We start from the raw sequence: 22981 nt of genomic DNA on the forward strand, positions 1-22981 counted from the left end.
CTCCCCTGCCAGGCTGGTACAATTCACAATTGAAAAGAAATATCCACAGTGCTGAGCAAGAGCATCAGACTTCGTGGTACACAACAGAGAAGACTAAGCCACCAGTCTTGTACCCATACCTTCAGCTGGGTGCGTGCACAGAGAACAAAAGGAATACGTGGCTGGGGTGGCTCGTCCTTCTCTCCAGGAAGTGCCAGCATGGATTTCTTTGGGGTTTTTTATACTAGTGTCTTGTCAGATCTAGCTCCCACCCAACCACTCTATTCTTTCTGGGGAGGTGAGGAAGGGTGTGTTGACTCAGGTGCATACCATTTGGATTTCTGGATCTTTTTTTTTTTTTTTTTCTTCAGTGAAAGCCAAACAACCAACCCACAGGCCATCTTGTCAGCCCAGACAATGAAAGCTCTCCTTCAAAGACAATGAAGTCCAACATTCCTCTGCCAGTAACATACTGTCATGGCTTCTGCATTGCCCAGATATTTCCTCATCCAACCATGAGGCCCTGACAGCTGCGCTTCCCTCCTTGGGGCTCTGATCTTACCAGACCCCCCTCCACACCCCCGCCCCTGGCTCTCCAGTACACCTGAAGGCAAAGAGGAAGGAATGGTTTCCAGCTGGAAAGCAGAACAATCTTTGCCCCATATTGCATGTTAAAACATTTAAGACCAGGCTCTTTTGTAAGACGGGTATATTCATAGCGTGGAGAAAACCCCTTTCACTTCCTTAACATCACAAATCGGTCTCTACTGCCTTCTCTAAATAACCTATAATATTTTATTGCCACAAGTCCTATCAAAGGTTGCTATTTCCTCCAGAAACTCTCTCTGGTTTTGCAATTCTAGGTCTTTAAAAAGCTATTTTTACAATCTGGATCAGCTAGGCTTTCAAAATGGCAAGACAGGACCAGTATGTGCTCCCAAGAGCCCACACTTAGAAACGAGGTACCCTGACAGCCTATCGACCAGTCCACTGTCATACTAAAATACACTTTTTGCCAATTAACCAGCACAGCTGCAGAAATAGGTGGAATACTGGATAATGCAAAGGTTGAACTTGAAGTGAAGACAATTCAGGACTGTGTCTCTCCGAAATGAAGCTAAAATTGCCATCCCTTTCAGCACTTCAAAGACCAGAGCTTCTGCAATGCTGTAAGTTAGTTTATACTGCAGGGAGGAGCTATGAAGTTACAGCTAAGGAAGAGTCTTTCTAACCAATAAACAGAAATATCTCTCCTTTTGATTGTGGTGGTCTTTCCTACATCAAAACCTAAAATAACCCCTTCCTTCTCCTCCTCCCCAGACTTGCTGACCTTGCCCCACACCCTTCCCATACCATTACAGAACATCTTTCCCAGCATCTGGCCCTTCAGTGGCTCACTGTAAAGGGCGGTTGTTGCCCTCTTCCTGCTTTCCACATGGGTAGAAAGCCGTTCATACTCTGGGAACAGCAACTGCAGGAGGGATAAGGCTTTTGTTACAGTCTAGCTATTACTGCCCACTAACTTAAACTTGGCTCTTCCAAACACCAGACTTGTCATCACTTGTGATGTATATTAGATTTGGATCTATGCAGCCAAGGAGGAAAAAAAAAAAGAGTTAACACTGGCCTATTTTAAGCTCTGTCATAATTCCTGTCATGTAAGACTCTCTTTAGATTGCAAATGGATCACACGTTGGATCTAGCTAAAACTGTTAGCATACTGTTTGAAATTCCATGCCCAGTGCAACACTATTGCCCACATGTAACCGAGGGCTCTGAAAGACCCTGGGGAGCCCGTCTGACATCTTCTTCTTGCAGGAGCGCTGCAGAATACAAACACAAATCACAAATACAATTGCAGAATACACACTGCAAATACAATTCATTAACACTGACAGATCCAATCCATCCCAACAGACGGGCGTGCAGAAAGCCAGCCTGAGAGCTGAGAACAGCCCTGCAGCGGCCCCCTCACCCAGATGGGACAAGAGTGGTGGGCTCAGTGAAACCAGCTGGTGAGCAGCTCCCTCCCACCTCTGCCTGCGCTGATGCAAGGCTGGTACAAGTCCGCAGGGTCACCGAGCAACATTTATACCGCTTTCACCAAGGCAGGAACAGGCCAATGACTTCACAGGATTTATTCAAAACAGGAGAAGAAAAAGCTTTCTTTACAGACATCATGAAACACATCAGTACAGAAGAGGACAGGGAAGGTGTTCTCACCAACACACAGAGGCTGCAGAGCTGCTACTACCACCATGCTGCCATGGGGGAGTCCCCGAGCAGAAAGAAGGTGCCTCCTCAATTCCGTCTGCGTTTGAGTACAAGAAGCAGAGCATGCTCTCCCTCCCCACCGCTCCTGAAGCACGGAAGCAATGCGTCTGCCCCCCACCTGTTCAGAAAAAGCACACAGCAGCTGAGAGATCACCTCAGGTAGCTGGCGGAGAAGCGGAACTCATCTAGCAGCAGCTATGTGGTATTTCTGTTACTGGAGACGAGCCTGCAAGTAATTTGCCAACAGTTGCAAAAGTAGATCAGCAGAGAGCTGGAAAGAGGTACCGACTTCCAGTGAGTACTCCCAAACGGGAGCATTTGTGTCTCAGAGCATCTTCCCCAAAACATTTTTGAAATAAGGCTTCTTCTGTACCAAGCACAGCACTGTACTGTAGAAGTAAATGTTCACTAAAATTTATTTTAAGCTATTAAAAAAACCAGAAAAAGGTAAAAAGATTAAAAAGTCTTGCAAGAATCACCAAGTTGTGAGTTGCCTCCCTCTTCCTTTGCCAAAAATACCATCTGAATGGTTTCAAAAGTCTTACAATTTATACAATAACCATGGCAACTTCCTTTCAAAGTGTTTATAAAATCAAATATTGTAGACTAGGAGTTTAGCTTATCAGTACACAGCTTCGACTGTTTCCATAAATCAGCCCTGGTCCAAAGAGCTCCTAGGACTATGGGAACAAGTTTTAAATTATTTTTCCAGTTTTTTATGGACCAGGTTCTCGGCTGTCATAACCCCTCTGAAGCAAACCCAACAGTATTTGGCATTCGATCGTGACTCATGCAATCTCTGCTCAGAAAGCATCTCCTGCATCTCCCATACACTATCACCAGCTGAGATGAAGACAGAGATATCCACCTGCTGCACGAGCCTGGCTCCAGCGGGAGTAAATTTATTGCAGTGGCTCATGCAGATACCGCGTGGACGTACCGCACTGTATTAACGCTGCCTTACAGGTGGGAGAAGTTAGGCAATCAAGTCTTAAGAGCAAGTGCTGCAAGATGAAGAGCTATCAAAACATGCCAGTGCTTAGACCTAACAAATCTGACAACCCTGATTTAAAAAGTGCTTTGACGGTCAAGAAAAAAATCCCTAAACACGCTAAAAACTGGTCCGCTAGCAATGCACCTTTCGGAAGCCGGGCAAAGTAACTTTCCCGTGAGTATAGATGTCCTCATCTGTGCCCTGGTTTATATGTTTCACCAAGTTTTTCTCAAACAGGAGGGGGTGGTAAGCTCCCATGGTACACGCACGGTCGTGAAACTTCTGGTAATAGTGGCAAATGTCCGTCTGCCGTTTGGAAGGGAGAAATTCGTACACGTCCACCTCATCGCAGAGCGTCATCATGATCACGATGCCTAGGGAGGGAAAAAAACCAGAGCACCGATGAAACATTCCAGCGAGACGGGTGGTCAGCAAGGAGCAGCCAGCTCCAAGGGAAAGGGTTTCCTGGCTGAATATTTAGACGAGGCAGGGAGAAAACACGCCTGGCCAGATGGGGCTGTGTTCTGAAGCCCTTTCTTGCACAAGGTATGATTGACTGGATCACAGCAGGCTGTTTGCAGTGACAGCCATGTCGAATGGCCAGTTTCTAGGAGTGCCACCATTCTCCACAACCTTTGTGGAAACGTAGGTGTCTGCCAACGTGCATTGCAAGTACTGCTCCCTACAGCTACCTGACAGGGGCTGCGGGGAAGGGGGGTCGGGCTCTGCTCCCAGATGAGAAGCAACAGGACAAGAGGAAACAGCCTCAGGTTGCACCAGGGGAGGTTTAGATTGGGGATTAGGAAAACTTTTTTCGCTAAAAGGGTGGTCAAGCACTGGAACAGGCTGCCCAAGGAGGTGGTGGAGTTGCCATCCCTGGAGGTGTTTAAAAAAACGTGTAGGTGCCGTTCTTAGGGACGTGGTGTAGTGGTTGCTCAGCAGCCCTGGCTTAGCAGCTGGACTTGATGATCTCAGAGGTCATTACCAACCTCCGTGTTCTATGATCCAGGTGATCCAAGCAGCCCATCTCAAACCTGCTCGGGTAAGCAGCGATGAGACCTTGCCCCTCTCCCCCACTGCCCCTGGGGGTGCCGAGGGTATGGAGGCCCACCCCCACCCCCGCCGCCCCGCAGCAGAGTGGTGCTGCCCTCCTGTGTCCCGACACGAGGGACACAAACACCAGGGGACACAACGGCCAGTGCCGGGCACAGACCACCCTTCTGGCCAGATCAGAAGCCACAGGGTATTGGCTACTTTTCTTTTAGTGCAAGAAATAGCAAAAATATACTAGGGAAAGGTATAACAGCACCAAAAACTCATGCAGTACCTGAGACATGAGGGACTGTGACATGATGAACACAGTTTGCAAAACATTAGAAGAACCCGTCCATGAAACCACTTGTTTAACTAAGGTGCATTCTAAACACATTTCCATCCACCTTTTCGAATGACAGTTTCCATTCGTGTTTAGGCCTTCCAGGAAACCCAGAGCTGCCAGCTGGAACGTGTCAGTGCCCCTGAGCCTGGCAAGGTGGCTTGTTTTACGAAGCATGTAACATGGCCCAAAGTTAAGTGACAGAGGAATTTGCTGTCTGACACAGCCCGGCGCCTGCCTTCAAGCCCCCAGCTCCAGTGAACAGCGATTTTGCTGCTGAAGTCATCGACTATGCTGTTACACAGCTGTTCTGCACATATATCCCAGCAGTGATGCCATAGGTGCTAGGTGAGAGCAAGGTTCTGGAAGAAAACTAGACACCCAACCAGCAGAAATAAGAAGTGGCTCTGTTTACACGGAGGTAGAAGGGTGCCTGTGTCCCAGCAGCGATGGGAGCAGAGGAGGGGCTGAAGCACAGCAAGCTGGACATCCATGTGGCAAAGATGACCACACGTCTAACGCTGTGATTTCAAATACATGTGAACTTCCCAAGAAGTTCACTCCCTTTTATTCAGCTGGTCATGAGATCTGCTCTCCAGTAAGAAGGAAAAGCTTTGCAACAGCAGAATGTAAAACGAGCCTCTTCGCCAGCAGGCTGGATTTAGCATGCTGACAAACAAGACGTGAGCATGCTGAATAAGGAGTAATATCACTGAACTTTTCAAGGCAACTAATGAGTCTGACCAGCCCCAGCCCCCCAGTAAGTCTTTAGCTGTATATATTTTTCCATATATATATATATATATATATATACACACACATTTCCATATTTATATATGGAAAGCATAAACAGGCAGGCACTTAGATTTCATCTGCAGTAACCAGATTTATCTGCCTGACAAGCTGTGAGGCTGCAGGAGCTGTACCCTTCCTCTTGCACCCTATGGGAACTGCTTTGGTGCTAGAAGCTAGGAATTCTCGAGACCATCTCAGTGTTGCAATCTGCTCTTCTGTTTTCACATGGAACCAGGCCATGTTTGTAACTGCTGTTTCAGAGCGATGCTGCAAACTGCTTACTTTAACACAACCGAGCTGCTACTTTAAAGACAGGAAGCTTAAATTCTGGCATAAGACAAACACTGTAAAAATAACTCTGATAAGCACCATAAATTTGTAGTTGCCTTTGAAAAAAAAGGCATCCTGGGGAGTTCCTGCCTGCAAACTGAAAGAGAAGTTTCAGAGGGCAATTATCTTACCAAGCATTCCTGATGATGGCGGATTAGGTTGAATATGCTCCAGAGAATTCTCCTGCAGAATATCCCAAAGTTGCCACTGCATTTTTGGATTCAGAATATAGAAAGGCTGCTCTGGATGTGCACTACGGTATGACTTATAGCTTTCAAAAAAGTTGTAGTCTGGTTTTCTGTACCACTGCAAAATGGAAACAAGAAGTCAGATTTTTTACTCCTAGCCCACTGTTTTTACTCCTAGCCCACTGTTTCCTATAACCAACAGGAAACGAGGATGAATGACTTGACTTGGAGCACAGAGCAAGGAAAACCCGGATCTCAGTGAAGGACCATTAAATGAAATCAGCATCTTGCATAATTTCATTCTGCACCTCCCAAGAGCAGATGACATTGAGAGCTCAGTCTTAAACATTACAGGCCCTGAACCCTCTCCACGCTGGAGAGGAGCATCCAGTTCTGCAGGCACTGCCTCCCAAACCAGGCTGAACTGATTTGCATCCTAAAGCTTCCCCTTCCAGTAAAAACACTTAGGAATGGTTTATGTTTTCTTAAAATTATTTTGAAGTTTTTTTTCCCATGCTAAGAATATCCCATCCTGGTTTTACTGACTCTTGAACACGCTGTACATACACCCTCATGTCTCCTGGAGGTGTGGGACAAAACACAAAAATAAACATCAGTGAGAAAATAGGAAATGCAGCCCAGAGAAAGGAATGCAAAGACCTCTCAGTTACAGGCAGAGCTTAAAATAAAAGCTAAGAATGGACTATTCACTTCTACCTGCTTTCACCCTGCGCTTCCAAAGCTCATCACCCATCAAATAACACTCTTTTGTACTCAGAATGAAAAGAGAATGCTAGAAGGACTGCAACACCCACAAGTGAAAGTCTAGCTGATGCGGAGAGGAGACATTTGCTAAGATCTTCAGAGGGTTTCCCAATCCGTTCATAATGCATCAAGTGTATCTCATGTCTGACTGGGGCTTGAAATACGCAAGCATCAACCATCCGCAAATCTTACAGCGACTGTCAGGAAGAGGAGGTCACCCTCTGATGAGATGACAGCTGCTGCAGCCGGCAGTGACCTCCTCACTGCAGCACCAGCCCAGGGGACAGTAAAGGTGGTGACCTGTTACACCTGGTCGGAGGCCCTCACCGGCATCAGGAACAGGCAAGGGTCTGCCTAGGAGCACCCGCGCACAGGATACTCTCAGAAGCACGTACAGATACATCCATGATATCAAAGAAAAATGGCCTTAAAGATGAGTGATTGCCCGCATTAAGAAGAAGTGGGCTGACACACTTTGAAGCATATGAATCTGATTTTACTTACAGAAAACTCAGCCTTACCTCATGAATTTCTGCATGATATGGTGCTGGATCCCAGACAATTAAGATTCCAGTGTTATACAGTGCTTCCCTCAGGAACTGCTGCTCCTCAACAGTGACAAGCTTGAATAACAACAAGAAATACAATAATGTACAGCATGCTGTCAGATTTAGCAGGCAGCCAAGCACTAAACCACAGGGGACTACAGCCACAGCCACCGCATGCAGGCAGGGACACGACCCCCAAGTGACGCCCTATCTACCAGCGGAGGATGCAGCGGAGGCTCACAAGGAAAACTGCCGTTGCAAGGCTTCCTCTATCCATCTTCAATAATAAAACAAGGACAGGACCTGCAGAGCGACCCCCTCGTACGTAGGATACCATCGCCCCAGCTACCAGAAGCATGTGAGAACATTAGTCACTGCCACCAGTCATCAGGACAGTCCAGGAGGAGCCCAACGCAAACACACGGTTGGCTTTATCAAGAAACGTCACTTGATGCAAAAAACATCTGCACGGGGGTGATTTCTCCCGAGCAGCATGGAGTCAGCAGCCAGGGCTCAGCGCCCCGCCGCCCTGCTGCGGGACCACCAGTGCAAAAGGCAGGACAGCACGGCGTGCCCAGCCCCCCCAGAGCCCCCCTCGCCTCCCCAGAGCGGGGGGCTGCAGCTCGGGCAAGGGAGCTCTGCATCTCCTGGGAGCGGCCACGGGAAGGGAAGCACCCCAACAGCAAGGCACGGGGGCTGCAGGCAGCACCAGTGGGGAGAGGCGGCTCCACCAGAGGCTTTCCCAAGTGAACACAACCCAGTGGTTCACACAGAGAGGGTGGCCGCTGCAGCCTGCACACCACCGCCACAGCTTGTGACACCCGAGGGGAACCCAGGTCTGCAGCAAAAAGCAAACAGGCAGGATCACACAAGACAGGGATTGCTCTCCTGTCCTCCCCACCCAAAGGCATAACCACCACAGGGACAGCTTGTAAGCATCTGCTGCAGAAAAGCATGACCATAAAAAGCAGCTCCCATTTGTCTCGATTTTCTCCACGGATCTAGTTAAGAGCTAGCCAATTTATCCTCGAGTATCCCAGCTGCCCCCAGCCTCGCTGGCCATCCCCCCAACCAGAGCACAAGGACACTGGCCAGCCCAGAGGTGAATTATTCCAAAAGCGAGAAGGGTTCCCTCACATCTGTTCTTAACTCCACGGGTTTAGGCTCTGGCTTGGACCATATGTACTGCCTGCTTTCATTTCCTCGGAGGAGCTACGACATCTAGGGCACTTGTTAGCAGGAGCATGCGGTGCTGCAGGTGTGAACTCCAGCCTGAGCTCCAGGATTGCGGCGGCAGGGAGGGGGCACGGCTGCTGGCACCAGCCACCCCTCGCCAGGGACAAGCGGGATGGAGCGCTGCCACGGGACAGGCACAGGGCCTTCATTTTCATTTCAGTGTTTCTATTTAAAGGCTAGAAATCTTTCAGGCACTTTTCTGATGTGAAACACGTGAAAGGAGCTTTGGAGAGAGGCTGTGCATCAGAAAAAGCAAAGGTCAGCCAAGCAAAGCCATGTGAGTTGGCAGAGGCACACAAACCCCTGGAGAGAGCTGTGACAGGCACAGAAGCCACCAAGGGATAAGCAGCCTGGGGGGAGCCCCTCCACAGCCACAAGGAGTTTGCTGTTTCTATCCCCCCCACCCCACGGAGCTGGCTCTTGGCACTACTAATTATCTATCAGTCACTTAACCTGCCTGCTGGAGGAACCTGGCTCCCCAGATCTCACCTACCTGATCTGTCCAGTAGCGACCCAGTCTTTCCAAGCAGCTAAATTCCCTTGAATTGCTACATGACTTCTTTTTCTTGCCCAGCTTTTTCATCCTAATTAGTCAACTGATCTATTGATTTCCTAGTTTATTTGTCCTTTAACCAATTCACTGTTTAGCAAGCATCTTGCTAATACAGCCCCTAACCTCCTGGTATGTTTACTGACCGCATCAAAACAAGTTCCTTCTCTCCGACTACCACAGTCAATGCCCTGGTAATCTAAACACGCTCCCCTTTCCCATCACAATATTACTCTATTCCACCGATGTGCTATCTCCTTTCTCTTCCTCCCTGCAGACTCATTAGTGGCAATAACAGCAAAGGCAGCCAAAGCAGACTGCGCTCTCCGTGACAGCCAGGAGCCAGCCAAGAACTGTAAACAAGGGCTGGGAGGAAGGAGGTACTCTGGTCCTTGGTCAGTTCTCCTAGAAAGGAGCTCTGTCCTACACAATGACATTGGCACTCCCCCTGCACGCTGTTCAGCCCTTATTTTTGCAAGACGTGACTGCTTTCCCAGGGCAAATTGATGCCTTGGGTAAGGCTGCAGGAAAACATGCCATTAAAGGAAGCAATACTGATGACCTAGTGAAGGTTTAAAAAAATAAGCAAGGCAGTGTTATAAGAATTTCTTTATTGAGAACAACTTCCGAGCCTGGGGACCTACAAGCCTATCCTAGCGAGGATCCCAAATTTCTCCCCTTCCTGCCAGTAGCAATCTATTAATCTTTCCCTGTACACCCACGTACAAGATAGCCCACTCTACTGTTGAAAGCATCCATCCCCAGATATGTGCTAAAGACTGGTCAGCAAATTACAGAAAAATAGCTTAAAATAATTATTAAACAACTTAGGGCCACCGGCCACACATGCCGAAGAGATACTATTGACTTGTTTTGGCAGACTAGATTCAGGAGATCCCATTTCCTTCATATTTGGCAAGAGCCAAAATAAGAGCAGCCAAGCCACCATCCCATCCTGGTTCCCAGTGACCACTTCTAACAAAAGAAAAGCCCAACAGACCAAGAACAGATTGCAGCTTGTCCAGTAGCACCTGATGCCTGTGAGAGCTCTGCAAGGCACGGCACAGCTGCTGCAGCACGGAAAAACAACGTGCCATCAGGCAACCCCACCAACAAGAAGGTTCAAATGATGTTGCCGTGGCTAGAACAGCACCATTAAAAGTGCAAATAAAACCACAGAAGAAAACCAGGCTCTCAATCTAGTGATCCCTGAAGATAACAGGGACCACAATTAGAGCTCTTCACCTTAGAAACTCCAAAAGAGAGACTCCTGTGCTATTCACATGAGAGCATCTTTTGCCCTTTCAGCAGCTAGGTCAATGCTGCATTTTGAGTTAACCTGAGGCTCTAAAAGCTCCCAACAATTTTGCTCTCCCTGTAATTGAAGTTTTCTAAGCTGGTGTCTCCTTTCAGAGGGGATGGTGGCAGATGAAAAACATCACCCATGGCTACAGGCTGATCTGCATGGAGAACAGCAGCGCTGTAACAACGTGACGACAACTACACTTGGTCCAAAACAAGAGCATCCACATGGAGAGTTATTACTGCTGTACTACAGCTGTACAATCACAGAGTTAGCCTCCTCCCTGTGCGGGTAACCCTGGTATCACATGGGTCATGTACATGTTTTTGCTGGTAAACGACTTCATATCACAGTAAGTTTGGCAATGAGCACATCCTCCAGAGAAAGTTTTCTTAAGCGATAGCACCTATCTGGCATAGTAAAAATGCATATGGAAGGGACAGATTAAAAAAAACCCAGAGAGGTCAAAGAGGACAGAGGAAAAAAGATGTCAGCAGCCAGATACATCTGCTAAAACCAGACAGGTTCAGAAAGGACAAACTGACCCACATCTGACTGGTGGTTTAACGCAGAGGAACCTAGATGCAGCGAGCAGAGAACAGAGCACAGTAGCAAGGGGACAAGGCGAGACCCAAGAGCAGGAGGAGGTAGAAACAGCATTTGCACAAGAAGCAAGAACGTAATTCAAAAGACACACAAAACAAACTAGAGAAACTGGTTACAAGCTAGCTACGTGTCTTGCCTTTGAAGGGGATGGCCAAACTCCTGCTGCTGCTTTGAGAAACTTCAAACCTTGTTACAGGGCAGCATATATGGACTCCTCACAGAGGAACAGATGAGAAAACTCTGCGCCTGTAAAATCTTAGTTTTGGGGTGAGGAAAGGGAATGGCCTTTTTTGGTTCTGGAGTACAAAAGCTACACTTCAGTCCCCCATCTCTTCTCCGCTCTCCCCCTCAGCCCTGATGTACCTACAGCCTCCTCCTCCTCTTCCTGGGTGCTCACACCCTGTGCTGCACTGCTGCACCAGGTCTTTCATTCAGCGACTCTTGGCCTATTCAGTATTCTACTGCCCCACTCCATCCCCTCCCCAGCACATGCTGCTGTGATATCCTCTTTTCTTTGCATGTCTGCACTTGAACTCCACCCTGCACTGAGATGGGCAAACACGAAGGGCAACAGCTATGTGGAAGAAGGCACAGTCTCAGACATAGCTAAGGCAGTGATGGTCTCTTCTGCAGGTCTCACTCTGCTCCTGAATGGGTGGCACACTAACCCTGCTAGCATGTTGTTAGACATGGCCCTAACCACCGAGAGTCTGCTTCAAAGCCTACTGAAGTCCAAAGAAATTGAGCAGAAGGACAGCCTCATACCTAGAAAGAGCTCTTGAAGAGTCGGGAAAAATGTAACTCTGTACACAATGCCTTGCATTGAAGGTGCTTTCTGCCGTGCTCTGCAATGAGGTCCTGGACCCTACGGCTCCCCCACCAGAGCCCACACCCCTCCTGGCTGCACACAGGCTACAGCTCTAAAAGTGCCTTCAGCCATTTAACAGCCCTGGTTAACACGTTGTCTACAGTCTGTGTCATCGCTGGGCAGAAAAGAAGTATTGTTCCTTTATTAAAAGCCAAAAAAACTTCCTTCATTCTTCACACCCATCTCTGGGGCACAGCTCATCTCTTGGCACACCCCTGTTTGCTGAGCATTAGCTGAGCCGTGGTGTCGTTCCTGCCTTGTGCTCCCAAAGCACAGCAGCAAGCAAGCAGCCAGCCTTCCTTCTCCAACAAAGACATTTCAAGCCAAGACAAAAATCAGATCACCTTGTGCCCGCTGTACACCGCCAGCAGGCTATGGCAGGTCCGATAGCACATGCTAGTTTAACTGCGGCAACCTCATGACCAACTGTCCCCTCTTACAAGGAAAGACGCTCCCATCCTGCAGCTATCTGCTAAGGACAGGAGAAATCAGATGGAAAGCCCTGTTCTCCCCAACTTCATTTCAAAGACGTCCCAGCAGCAGATGAACCCAGAAGCCCCGCGGATGCTGTTGTTTCAGCCTGCCTCCCAGCTGCCCGGGGTGCAGGGGCAGCACGCAGCTCTGCCACGCTTGGCACGTGTTCGCCAGACCTACCTGGGAGTTCACAAGACGAATTGTGGTCTTTTGCCCCACATCTTCTTGAAAGCCGCTGATAGGAGCCCCGTTGAATCGCAAGACGGCATCGTGGGTGTCTGAAAGCAAAAGGGAGTGAAAGCCTGTGAGCTGACAACTGAGCGATGGAAGAAACGTGTACTAGGTTATTCACTTGCACTTCTATACAAACTGGCTGTTTCTAGCCTTCCATGTAACAGTGAGAAGTACCAAGCCAGATTCTGTGGCAGAAGTTGTTAGTCTAACTTTATGATCAATACATTTTTAAAAATCCACTTCTTAAACTGGCAGGCTGAGAGAGCAGCTCTCTCAGAGCATTTGCTCCGCACAGAGGAGCACAGCATCACCCTCCCTCTTTTTCTTTCCACTTTACCAGCAGACAGACCAGTACACAATTAATTTACCATGTGGCTGGCTGCAAATGAAGTAACTAGGAAATAATGGCCAGCCAGTGTCCTCTTGCAGCCTGGCAGTTGACCAGCCAGAGAAACGTGTAATAACCACAGGGGAAAGCAAAGCTGACTTCAGCCTGCCAGCGTACCTCCCACGTTACAGAAATAAAACCACTGCTGTGCATTTAACAGGCAAGGCTTGTTATATGCCTTGAGATTCAGTGCATTTTCCCCTGCTGGCATCATCTCTTAAGATAGCACAGCATTCCTCCAGCACCCTCCTCTGCCTTGGTCCAGCTGCCCAGGCGGCTGTAATGCCACAGAGCCAGGCTGCTGCTGCGGCACAGGGGGTGTTTGTGCCCGTCACCCTGGCACCCCTGCTCCTCCATACCTACCTGCTAGATTTGGTCAGGAAACCTTTAATGTGATCAGAGGTGCTGTTAGAGGAGCAGGACCACCTTCCTTGCCTTTGAGCTGAGGCCACACAACCAAAGCTCATGGCATCTGCAGCCGGGGTCCATGGGGAACTGCTGAGTCCCCTGCCAGGGCAGAAGGGCTCTCCTGGTCCAGAACCAGGTCTTTTCAAGATCATTTTCTGGAAAACACAGGTGTTCTCACAAGCAGTGCTGGAGGATCAGTAATCACTGGCAGTGAAGACTCTTTTCTCAGCTACTTCATTCTCATAGACAAGTAGATACTGTTTAGAGCCCTTTCAAATCAGCACACAAAACCCAGAAAGGTGATGTTTCCCAAAAAAACACATCCACGCCCAGAAGCAGCTCTGTAGTTACCACTACAGCCCCTCACCTCCACATCCTACCTTGCATCAATGTAGTACAGGGTTATAATTTCCCCATACAACTAACTTCAGGCAGACATCAAGTGTTATGATGCCCTAAATTTGCTTTCAAAAAGGGCATCTGATGACTGCACAGGCAGAGTAGCTGGTTCTCTGAAGCACTTTTTCCAGGTGGTTGGGCTGCACTTGTTACTTCTCGTATCACAGAACTCTGATTCTGGCAATTCGTAACCTCCAACAACACCGAGAGCCCTGTAAGATATGAGCTGCTTGTTTACAAGCTTCTCCCTGTTCTGCTCTGCCAGCCTCCTGTCCATTGACTAACTGCTCATTTGATTACACGGAACAAATATTTCCTGGAAATTGAGTGACCCATTGTGCTTATCTACACAAATGATTCATTGTAGGCCTGTCAGATTTAGTACCTTTTTGGCACCTTCCTCCAACAAAACCACAGCTTTTCTGACATGGAAATACATCAGGTCAGAAGTGGGAAAAAAGATGTACATAAATACATGGAATTCTCCCAAATCCCTCGATATTCACCCCAGACGTTTCAAGGCTGCAAGTGCCCCAGATGCTGCGGAGTCGCTAGCAGAGGTGACTGCTTGAGCAGGAAGGTTGAAGTCTGCAACTCAGGCGTGAGGAACATCACCGGGGACACCACCAGGGGTTAACGGCAGTGCCTCGGCTTTGGGGACAAGCTCAGAGCCCGGCCACCAGAATGATGGAATGGCTTCCCACCTCTGACGTCCTCCCAGCTGCGCCACAGCCGGAGCGCTGCCCATGGCGCTGCTTCTCTGCTCCCGCACCGAATCCAACCCGGGCATGGACCACGTTACACCACTGCCATCGCCCTCAGCTCTCCAGAGGGTCTCCTCGCAGAGGAGCGAGTGGTTTTGTCAATATGCTGGAGCCTAACGGGGACACCGTTGGACACAAGCTGTGGCGGGGGAGGGTGTTCCAACAGAAGGGCACTGCTGTGGAAACCTTTAGCTACTGAACTTTAAGAGGCACCTGAAGAAGCCAAGACAGGTACTCCAAGGAAAAAATCAGAATCAGCTTCCCACGTCTTGCCCCACCTGGCCTCAAACACTCCCAAGAGGTGGAAACACATCAACCAGCTCCCACCTGTAATTTTTACCAGAGGCGATGCTGTCCTGGTTCATACCACCACTATTGTGTTCATCGCACTTTTCGTAGCTTTTAAACACACTCCAGTGTTCAACCTCATCCTAGCACCTGCCTACCTGCCCTGTGGAGCACACAGGAGTTCAGGGGAGAACTTCTGAGCAAGAACCAGAACAAAACCCTGACCCTCCTGCAAGCATCCAGGGACTAGAACTCTGAAAGCTTTGCCCAAGTTCCTGTCCCTAAATAATATATTAAAAGCTATCCATCTACTTGTTTCAGAGGACGAAGGCTCCTTGCAGCTTAGGCCAAAGGGACCTGATCCAACAGACAGCTCAGGAACACACCAAATCCTGCAAACAATTTCCACTGGAGAGAAAACTCCTGGGCATTAGCAAAGTGTGAATTTTAAGTGAGCCTCAAACCACAATTAATGAAGAAAGCTGAGGGAGCTATAGGCACAGGAGAATTTTCTGCCAGGCACAAAAACCCGAGTTGAAGCCCGGTGAGCTGGTTTCCCCTGCATGCTGCTTTCTTAAAAGACACACAATGCTCTGGTATCACAACATGCTGCTTTATAACCCACAGCATGAGATCAGTGCTTCAGCATTTATTAATTAATGCAATAACCTCAAGACAAATACAGCCAGGTAAGACTTTACAAAGCGTAACCAAATGTCGTCTAAAGAAGTAAAATAAAGCCCTGTAAAGTTTTTCTGCGGTCTTCTGGGCCACTCAAACTCAGCCACTGCCTTATGGCTCAGAATGAAGCGGTGCCACTTTTGGAAAGCCATGAGCAGGGATTACAGCATCACTAAAGGCTGGATGGGACCTTGAAGACTGCCTGTGCCCAGGCCCCCGGTCAACTGCAGAAGATTGCTTAGGGCTGTGTCTGGTGTCCCCATCACTGTCTTCTTTTACTTCTTCCCTGAAGAAGTCTTTCTGACCGAAAATTTTCTGACTGTTAACACTGCAATGAGCACACTGGCATTACCCAACCCACCCCAAACCCTCTCAATAAGCAAACACTTCAGGAACCAAGACCACACTCTGGTACTCAGTGTTAGTGCTACACTAGTGATGCCAACGTGATCGTGAAAATTGAAAGGAGTAGAATAATTGAATAGAAGAAATAATTGAATAGAATAAATTGAACGGAACTAATTGCACATACACCGTGTCCTCTCAGCTCCCTCCAACGCCTCCACTCCCCTGGGGCTGGCCTGGTTTGCTCTGCCCAAGGTCCAAGGCTCACAGGCACGGCGCTCTAGGGCAGCACAGTGCAGCCTACACCGCACGGTGTGCGCGCTCAGAGAGGACGGGCGAATCTGATCATTGCTCCCATCTCCTCCCATGCTGTAATGTTCACTAACTTTAGCAGAAGTTTAAGAATAATATTTAAATTTACTTTAAACATCTTTGTGACCACACCAGAGACTTACCGGCAAAAGCATGGCAGCAGGTTACTTGTATTCAGCGTAAGTTATAACCCAATGTTATTTAACACTATGCTAATAGAACGATACCAACCTATCTCTTGTCCCAAATGAGATGATTTCAGAGATCCTGCTGAGGAGACGACAGCACAGCGACCCAGGCTGCCCACTGTTTCATTGAGGCTTTTCCCTGGTAGGTATTGCTGCCATTCAGAGGTGCCAAAAGGACCATCCGATCCCTGTATCATGGTCACATTCACTCTGTCCCGTAGCTGGCAGAGCAGCTTCTCTGGACTGAGTTTAGCAGCATTCCTCTTGCCGGTGTAAGTCACGTTGTACTTGTTCATGGACAGGTAGTTCATTCTGACCTTCTGCAGCCTGGGTATGAGATTTCTGGATGAACTGTCCTTATCCCATACCTTCACGCTGTCTGCTGCTTTCTTGGATTTTTCAGCCATTCCAGAGGTGCTGCTTTTTACTTTGTTGTGGTTACCAAACCACACTTTGGGCATCTCACCCAGTTCACCAGCTGCTTCACGGAAAAAGCCCTGGGATTTAAGTGGGTTCCATTTTTCCAGAGTCCTGTGAACCTGCAAATCATCGTTCCCAGTCTTGAAAGAAATGTAGTAGCTTCTTCTCGTCTCTCTCCACAGGCAAACTGTCAGTGCTACCAGTACCACCACAAGAACACACATTAATTTTTTCAACACATTGATGTGAACCATAGTGTACGGTGCATCCAAATGGGACCTGAACACGGGGCAGGGAGCTGGTCCTAGGAGAGAGGAACACATCTCAGTCAGGGCTGCATGCACAGGCATGAGTATATATAAATTTATAAATATCAGTGTGTGGGCAATCAGAGGGGAGAGGGAGAACATAGGAGTAATCTGAACAATTCAGGCTGTTTGAAGATCTCCTTTCAAAGTCCACCACCTCACACCCCAAACGGTAAGATCTGAGCTGGCTGTTAGCCACCACAGGCTACGTAACTGTGGTCTGAGGCCACTGCCGCTCAAACCTTTTGCCTATTCCCTTCCATAAGTGACAGTCAAGTTTAATGCTGCCAGCATCACACCAGCAGCAGGGCAAGTCTCCACCTTGCTTTCCCTCATCTCCCATCCCAGCCAACATCCAAATCCTACCACTAGCATTTCCAGAATTGAGCTTCTACTTGACCGTAGGCACAAGCGCTAGTGAAGCACATAATAAATCATGTAACTGTGGGGGAAAAAAAAATGAAAAGAAAAAAAAAAAAAGACCTGTGAGTTCACGAACACCAGGAGTACAGCCTGGTACTGACACATGGTGACTGCAGTGGGCTGGGGGTATTCCCAGCATCAAACCTCATTCACAGCTGCTGGGAGCCACTTCACCCACAGCAGGGTTTGAGGCATGTTTGGGTTCATAAATGCACTTTGATAAACATTACTCAAGGTATGTTACCCCTGCAGAAAGCCAAGCCAACACCATGTTGTACAGCACTACCCGTCCTCTTCTGCACTACCTCATATCAGTGGACACCCTCCAGCTCCCATCAGGTTACTAAAGGGGGCAATTCGATAGCAGGAGTGCCCAAAGGGCAGCTCAACCCAGGCAACACAAGGGGCTGGCGTAGGAAACACATGCTGAGGCAGAAACACCTTGCGAGCGGCACGCAGGACCACAGGAGGCAGGGCAGCAGCTGCTCCTTTCCCTACATGGCTGCTCCGGGATGCCTCCAAAAACGTGGGAGCAGCATGGAGACACCAGGTGGATGTCCCAGTTCTCCTCGGGAGACAAACACACGCGGATCACTACCCACCCTAGAGAGGCACTAGCAGCACCTGCCTCCTTGAGCAACGTGCTGAAAGCAAGCGGTGCTAAGCTGTGGCACCGAGAAGGTACTGAGCCACCAACAGGCTCCCTACCTGTGATAAAGCAGCGGCTCTCCAACTCAAGTCATTTTTGGCTGTCGGCAGATATTCTTCCGAGGGTTTAAGCAGGATATCCCAAAATACAACAGTTCTGTGATGCACTGAAGAGTTCAAGAAACACCTGCAAAAACAAACAAACAAACAAACAAGATAAAACCCCCACCCACTATACATAAGTCTTTTAAATGCTTAAATGCCCACTCAGAATGGGCATCTCCCTTCTTGGTCTGAAATCTACTCTCAGCTGAAGGAGGAGCTGGCTGGCAGCTGCCTGCTCTGTGCTCCCACCCGACCGACAGCCTTCCCCGGGGAGAAGGATCTGAGCAGTGGATACACTCGTAATACGGTGAAGGAAAAACCCCAGTGCTGATGCTTTACAAGGGAAAGGAAAGAAAAAGCTAACTTTCCCTAGGGAAATGTTTTCCTGCCTATTCTTGGGAAATTCACACGATCTTCCTCGAACGCAGTGGCAGAGAAGACTCCGCTTTTTTGGAGCAAGCGAGTTGTATGAAAAGTTGCTTTATAACATGTGTCTTCATCCACAGGTCTTCACAAAATAGACAAAGCTATTTTAGACTCTACAGTTTCCCTCTACCAAGGAAATGCAGCAAGAAAAAGGGATTTCACAGTGTTATACAATTCCCGCTTTTGCAGGAGCTCTGAGTCGGTACGATGCCGCATAAGCTACATTACAAATGCTACCCTTCACAGGATTAAATACTAAATTATTAAAGCATCCTACTGCTGACTACTTACATTTTCTTTTAACTCTACTAAGGAATTCAACTTTATTTCTTACAGAGCACCCCACAAATGAAAAGCAAACACCGTCTTCCTTCCAGTTCTTAAACAACAACAAGATTCAAGAAGCACAAGCAACTGTACCTTTTACTGAAATAATTTCCCCTGCCTCAGCAGACCACCTCACTTTTCACTTGCTGGAAACGCCGGCACTAGTACAGCACACTGGTGCCTTTTTGGCCAGTGAGTACAGTTTCAGATGGAGAGGTACAGCCGTCTGGGGAAGGGGGGGGTGTCAGGAGGGGATGCGGGACATCGTTGTGCTCTCTTCTGCCAGGAGCAGCTGTTCGCCATTGCAGTTCCTCCTCTGCTGTGGCCTCTGTCCTGCTCCCCCCTGCCCCCCCCACCCCCCCACCCTGCAGCTGGAGACCCCCACGGCCGCCCGCTCCCCGTCTGCTGGGTGCCCGCAGGAACAGCAGGAGCCATGCCAAGGCAGGAGCCTGCAAAAGCATCTGCTAAAGGGGAAAGCACCCCGAGCCAGCCCCCGCGCTGCCCAGCCTCTGCAGGCACACACTTGGACAGCAACGTTTTCCAAATCGAGAAACACCAAAATAGACTTAAGGGCCAGCTTAGGACAACACTCGGAGCCACCTCCCTCCGACCACACTTCATGCAGCACCCAACCCCACTGTTCACGCTCTACTTCTTTACACAAGAGGAAGTGTCTGGCATCCAGGGAACTCAACCGAGATGTTCTGCGTGGGCAGGACGGAGCCTGCAGCCACGGGAGGTGCCCCGGCCGCCCCGCCGAGCCCGGCTCTTTGCTGCGGGCTCTGCCATGTCTCCTGAAGGGTTTCCAGGTGTAGACGATAGCAGGCATGTCTCAGCGCTGGCAGCCTTTGTTTCCCAGGGCTAAGATAATCCAGAGGAGCAGCGGGTTCATCCTGGTGGAACAACCTTACGGGTCACTGCAGGCTCCTGCAGGGACACTCCTCCCAGTGCTGCACAGCGGGGGATGCCCACCGAGTCACAGTCCCTCCTCTCCTCCCCGGGCCATGCAAAGGAACCTGGAAAACTCACCTTTAGCACTCAGCACAACACAATCCCTGCCTTTGATGACTGTGCACGCTGCTGCAATGTGAGCAGTTATTTTGCTTTGGTTTGTGAGCTGGCAAAGTAGGTTCTGCAAGCCAGGATATTTTAGCAGAGCCACAACATTCCAAGGTACCTTTTGTTCACTGTGGATTCACCGCAGTTCAGTTCAATTATTAGTACTCCTTCACGTGATATGATTTTATTTGCACAAGTAGCGTCCTGACATGAGGTCCCTCTCAAGCATTCTGCCATGGAACCTTTTCTGCGGAGCAGGAAGGCAGCTGCTCTTCCAGGCACGCTAGGATAGCCCACAAGCGCTGCTCTCTTCCCGTGCCTTTAGATAAGTCACTTGCGTGCACTCCTGTATCGCAGCAGCTAGTACAAACGGGCTCTTCAGAGGTGACAGAAACTTATCTACACGAAGCACAAGGCGTCAGCTATGAGTACTAAGAAAGGACAGAAAAAAAAAAAAATTTCCCCCAACCTATAAAAACACTTAAACAAATAGCTTCTGCCTTCCTGAAACCTCGAGCCCGAGGCGGCTGCGCGGTGCAGCGCTGGCAGGCTAAGCCCACACAGCCGGTCCTCTGGGGGTAAATTAATCCTGTGCAGAGAACAGGCGTGTGATGAAGCATCTTCAAGGCAGTCAGGGAATTATACCCTGCCCAAACGCTCTTACACTTAACCTCTGGTGTCCGAGTATCTCGCTGGACTCGGGTCTTAACCACCGAAGTACAGCAGAGCACAAAAGCCCTGTGGCTGCTCACGTCCTGGGCAATGCTGTTGTCCCGGGGAGCTACAGCCAGCAGTGCCCTGGCAGGGAACACCAGGCAACCCCCATTTCCACAACCCACCAGATTTACCCTAAACCCACTAACAACAGGGTCTTCACCTCATTAAACTGAAAGCCTGTCAACCCTTTACCTGTCTCCTACAGTGACTGACAGCAGAGAAACTGCATAAATACAGACAAATGTATGAATACATTTATCTTTCAGTAAATGTACACAGATTCCACAAAAGTTGCGCCACCAGCTGTACCAATGCCCATCCTCTGCACATTTGTTTAATTGCTTCTTGAAACCACTTGCATTTCCCAAGCAGCCTGAGGCAATGAATTCTGCAACCGCTTACCTTGCAAAGACAACCCCTCCTCTCCCCGCTTCAACACCGCAAACCCGACCGTACTGACACTAATCCTTCTGCCTTCACCCTCCGCACGGTCATTTCATGGCTGCACCATCTAACACCCCCCTTTACCCCACTCGCTGCTTTTCCAGGCGGAGTCCCGCTTGTTCCAATCCCTCCTTGCACAGCAGCTTTTCCGTACCTCCGACTCTCCTGGTCACCATCCCCAGCACCATCAGCAGCACACAAACATCCCTCGAGGCCAGCACACCGGGACACCCCAGCTGCACACCGCAGGCCACGTGGCCCAGCAGCAACATAACAGGGCTGGCTTCGTTCTCCTTCCAAAACCTCCTCCACTTCTGTTTCCCTCCTTGACCATCACTAAGCCCTGAGCTCTAGGCTGCTGGTAATGACTTCTGGATATTTTGCAAGCAGGACTGACTCACTGAGCTGTCCCCAGCACAGGGCAGAGGGCAGGAATAAAATATGACAAAAGAGCGTTATCTTACCCCGCTAGCACGGGCTTCCTTTGCTGCTGTGCTGCCCGGCCACCCAGGACCACCGGATCCCCCTGCAGCTGCTTGGTGTTTCCTCTGGTCCCCGCAGCCCTCTGCAAACGAAGCCAGCAAAACCCCACACCTGGCCCTTCCTCCTCGCCTTCACGGATCCGTTATCACTGTTCAACAGCGGAGATCTTGGAGCAAATCCCCGTGGGACTTCTGTGGTGTTGTGAAACCCGACCGCTTGGTTTCCTACCCACTAGGCAGTCACTAATCCAGGACAGAAACCTTCTCACCCCATGACAGCATAGGTTTTGTTTTTTTCTGAGACTCTTGGGAAGCAACCTCACCAAACCCTTGAAAATTCCGAGCGTGCTGTTCCCCTCTCTCCAGGTTTGCTACCTTCTGAAAATGAGAGAAGAGGAAAGAGGCACAGAGACTTGAAACACGACTCTTCTGCAAACAGTTGATGAGACTCCTCCATCAGTTCTTACTGATGCAGGTGTTAGTTTTATTTTTATTATGTTTACTGGTCTGAAGCCACAGATCCCACCAGAGTCCCTCTGAAATGCAATCATGTCAAATAACACCTTTAATTTAATTTAAACGATGGTTTGAGAGATGCAATCCCTGAGGACGGGCACATGCAGGGATCACTTCCACCTGTTCTGCTAAGCCTCTCCTTGGTCCCCCTGCTCACACACCAGCATCATTCACCTGCGGTTTTCTTGCCTCGGCTGCATGCACAAAAGCTTTTTAATTCAGCAAGTTGTTCCTCAGTCTTTTTTTGGGTAATGTGATAACAATTTCATATTTAAACTTAGAGCATTTACGTTTCTTTCCAGGCTTCCTTCATTTATGCATTTCCATCTGCACCCACAACTGTGCCATGCCTAAATACAAAGCAGTACAGCTTTGCTCCCAGCTTTTGCTGGTGTATTTTTGATATGTTTTTATGCACCCCCATACGAACATTTTATACTTCAACTGCACCTTTTTATTCCTATTTTGTACATTCTTGGTACTAACCCCTTCCTCCACCCAGCACCTTCTGTAAAGCACCCATGAAGAGAATAGTGGCCAGCAGGAGAGGCAGAATAAGTTCACATGAAAGTGTGTGAAAAAGGGGATACTGAAAGAGGAAAGACATGGAGATGTAGGGCAGGAATTCTTCCATTCAAAATAAAATAAAATACCCAAGGAAATTGAGGAGGAGAAAAAAAAATGCAATACAAGAAGTAACCTTGAAACCACATCTGCTCTTAAAATTCCCTATTCCTGTCCTGGAAAAAAAATAATAATCAAAAGCCTTTATAGTATTAAACCAACTAAGATCACATCATTTTGCAAACGAAGA

At 48.8% G+C, this 22981-nt stretch overlaps 1 protein-coding gene across 10 annotated transcripts in view; it reads right to left on the reverse strand.

The window, feature by feature from the left end:
• Positions 1 to 2102: 2102 nt before the first annotated feature.
• ST6GAL1 (ST6 beta-galactoside alpha-2,6-sialyltransferase 1) overlaps positions 2103 to 22981 on the reverse strand; it is a 47740-nt gene continuing 26861 nt past the window's right edge. For 4 of the 10 annotated variants that reach the window (XM_056358126.1, XM_056358129.1, XM_056358127.1 and 1 more), the window contains 6 exons: positions 18152 to 18278; positions 16336 to 17016; positions 12466 to 12563; positions 7222 to 7323; positions 5879 to 6053; positions 2103 to 3621 (listed from right to left, as the gene is read on the reverse strand). In XM_056358126.1, the coding sequence (XP_056214101.1) occupies positions 3380 to 3621; positions 5879 to 6053; positions 7222 to 7323; positions 12466 to 12563; positions 16336 to 16966 (1248 nt within the window). In that variant the 5' untranslated portion in view covers positions 16967 to 17016; positions 18152 to 18278 and the 3' untranslated portion in view covers positions 2103 to 3379. The other 6 variants (XM_056358130.1, XM_056358131.1, XM_056358133.1 and 3 more) reach the window with 6 other exon arrangements.

This window comes from Falco biarmicus, chromosome 13, assembly GCF_023638135.1.
Source record: "Falco biarmicus isolate bFalBia1 chromosome 13, bFalBia1.pri, whole genome shotgun sequence".
Lineage (NCBI taxonomy): Eukaryota > Metazoa > Chordata > Aves > Falconiformes > Falconidae > Falco > Falco biarmicus.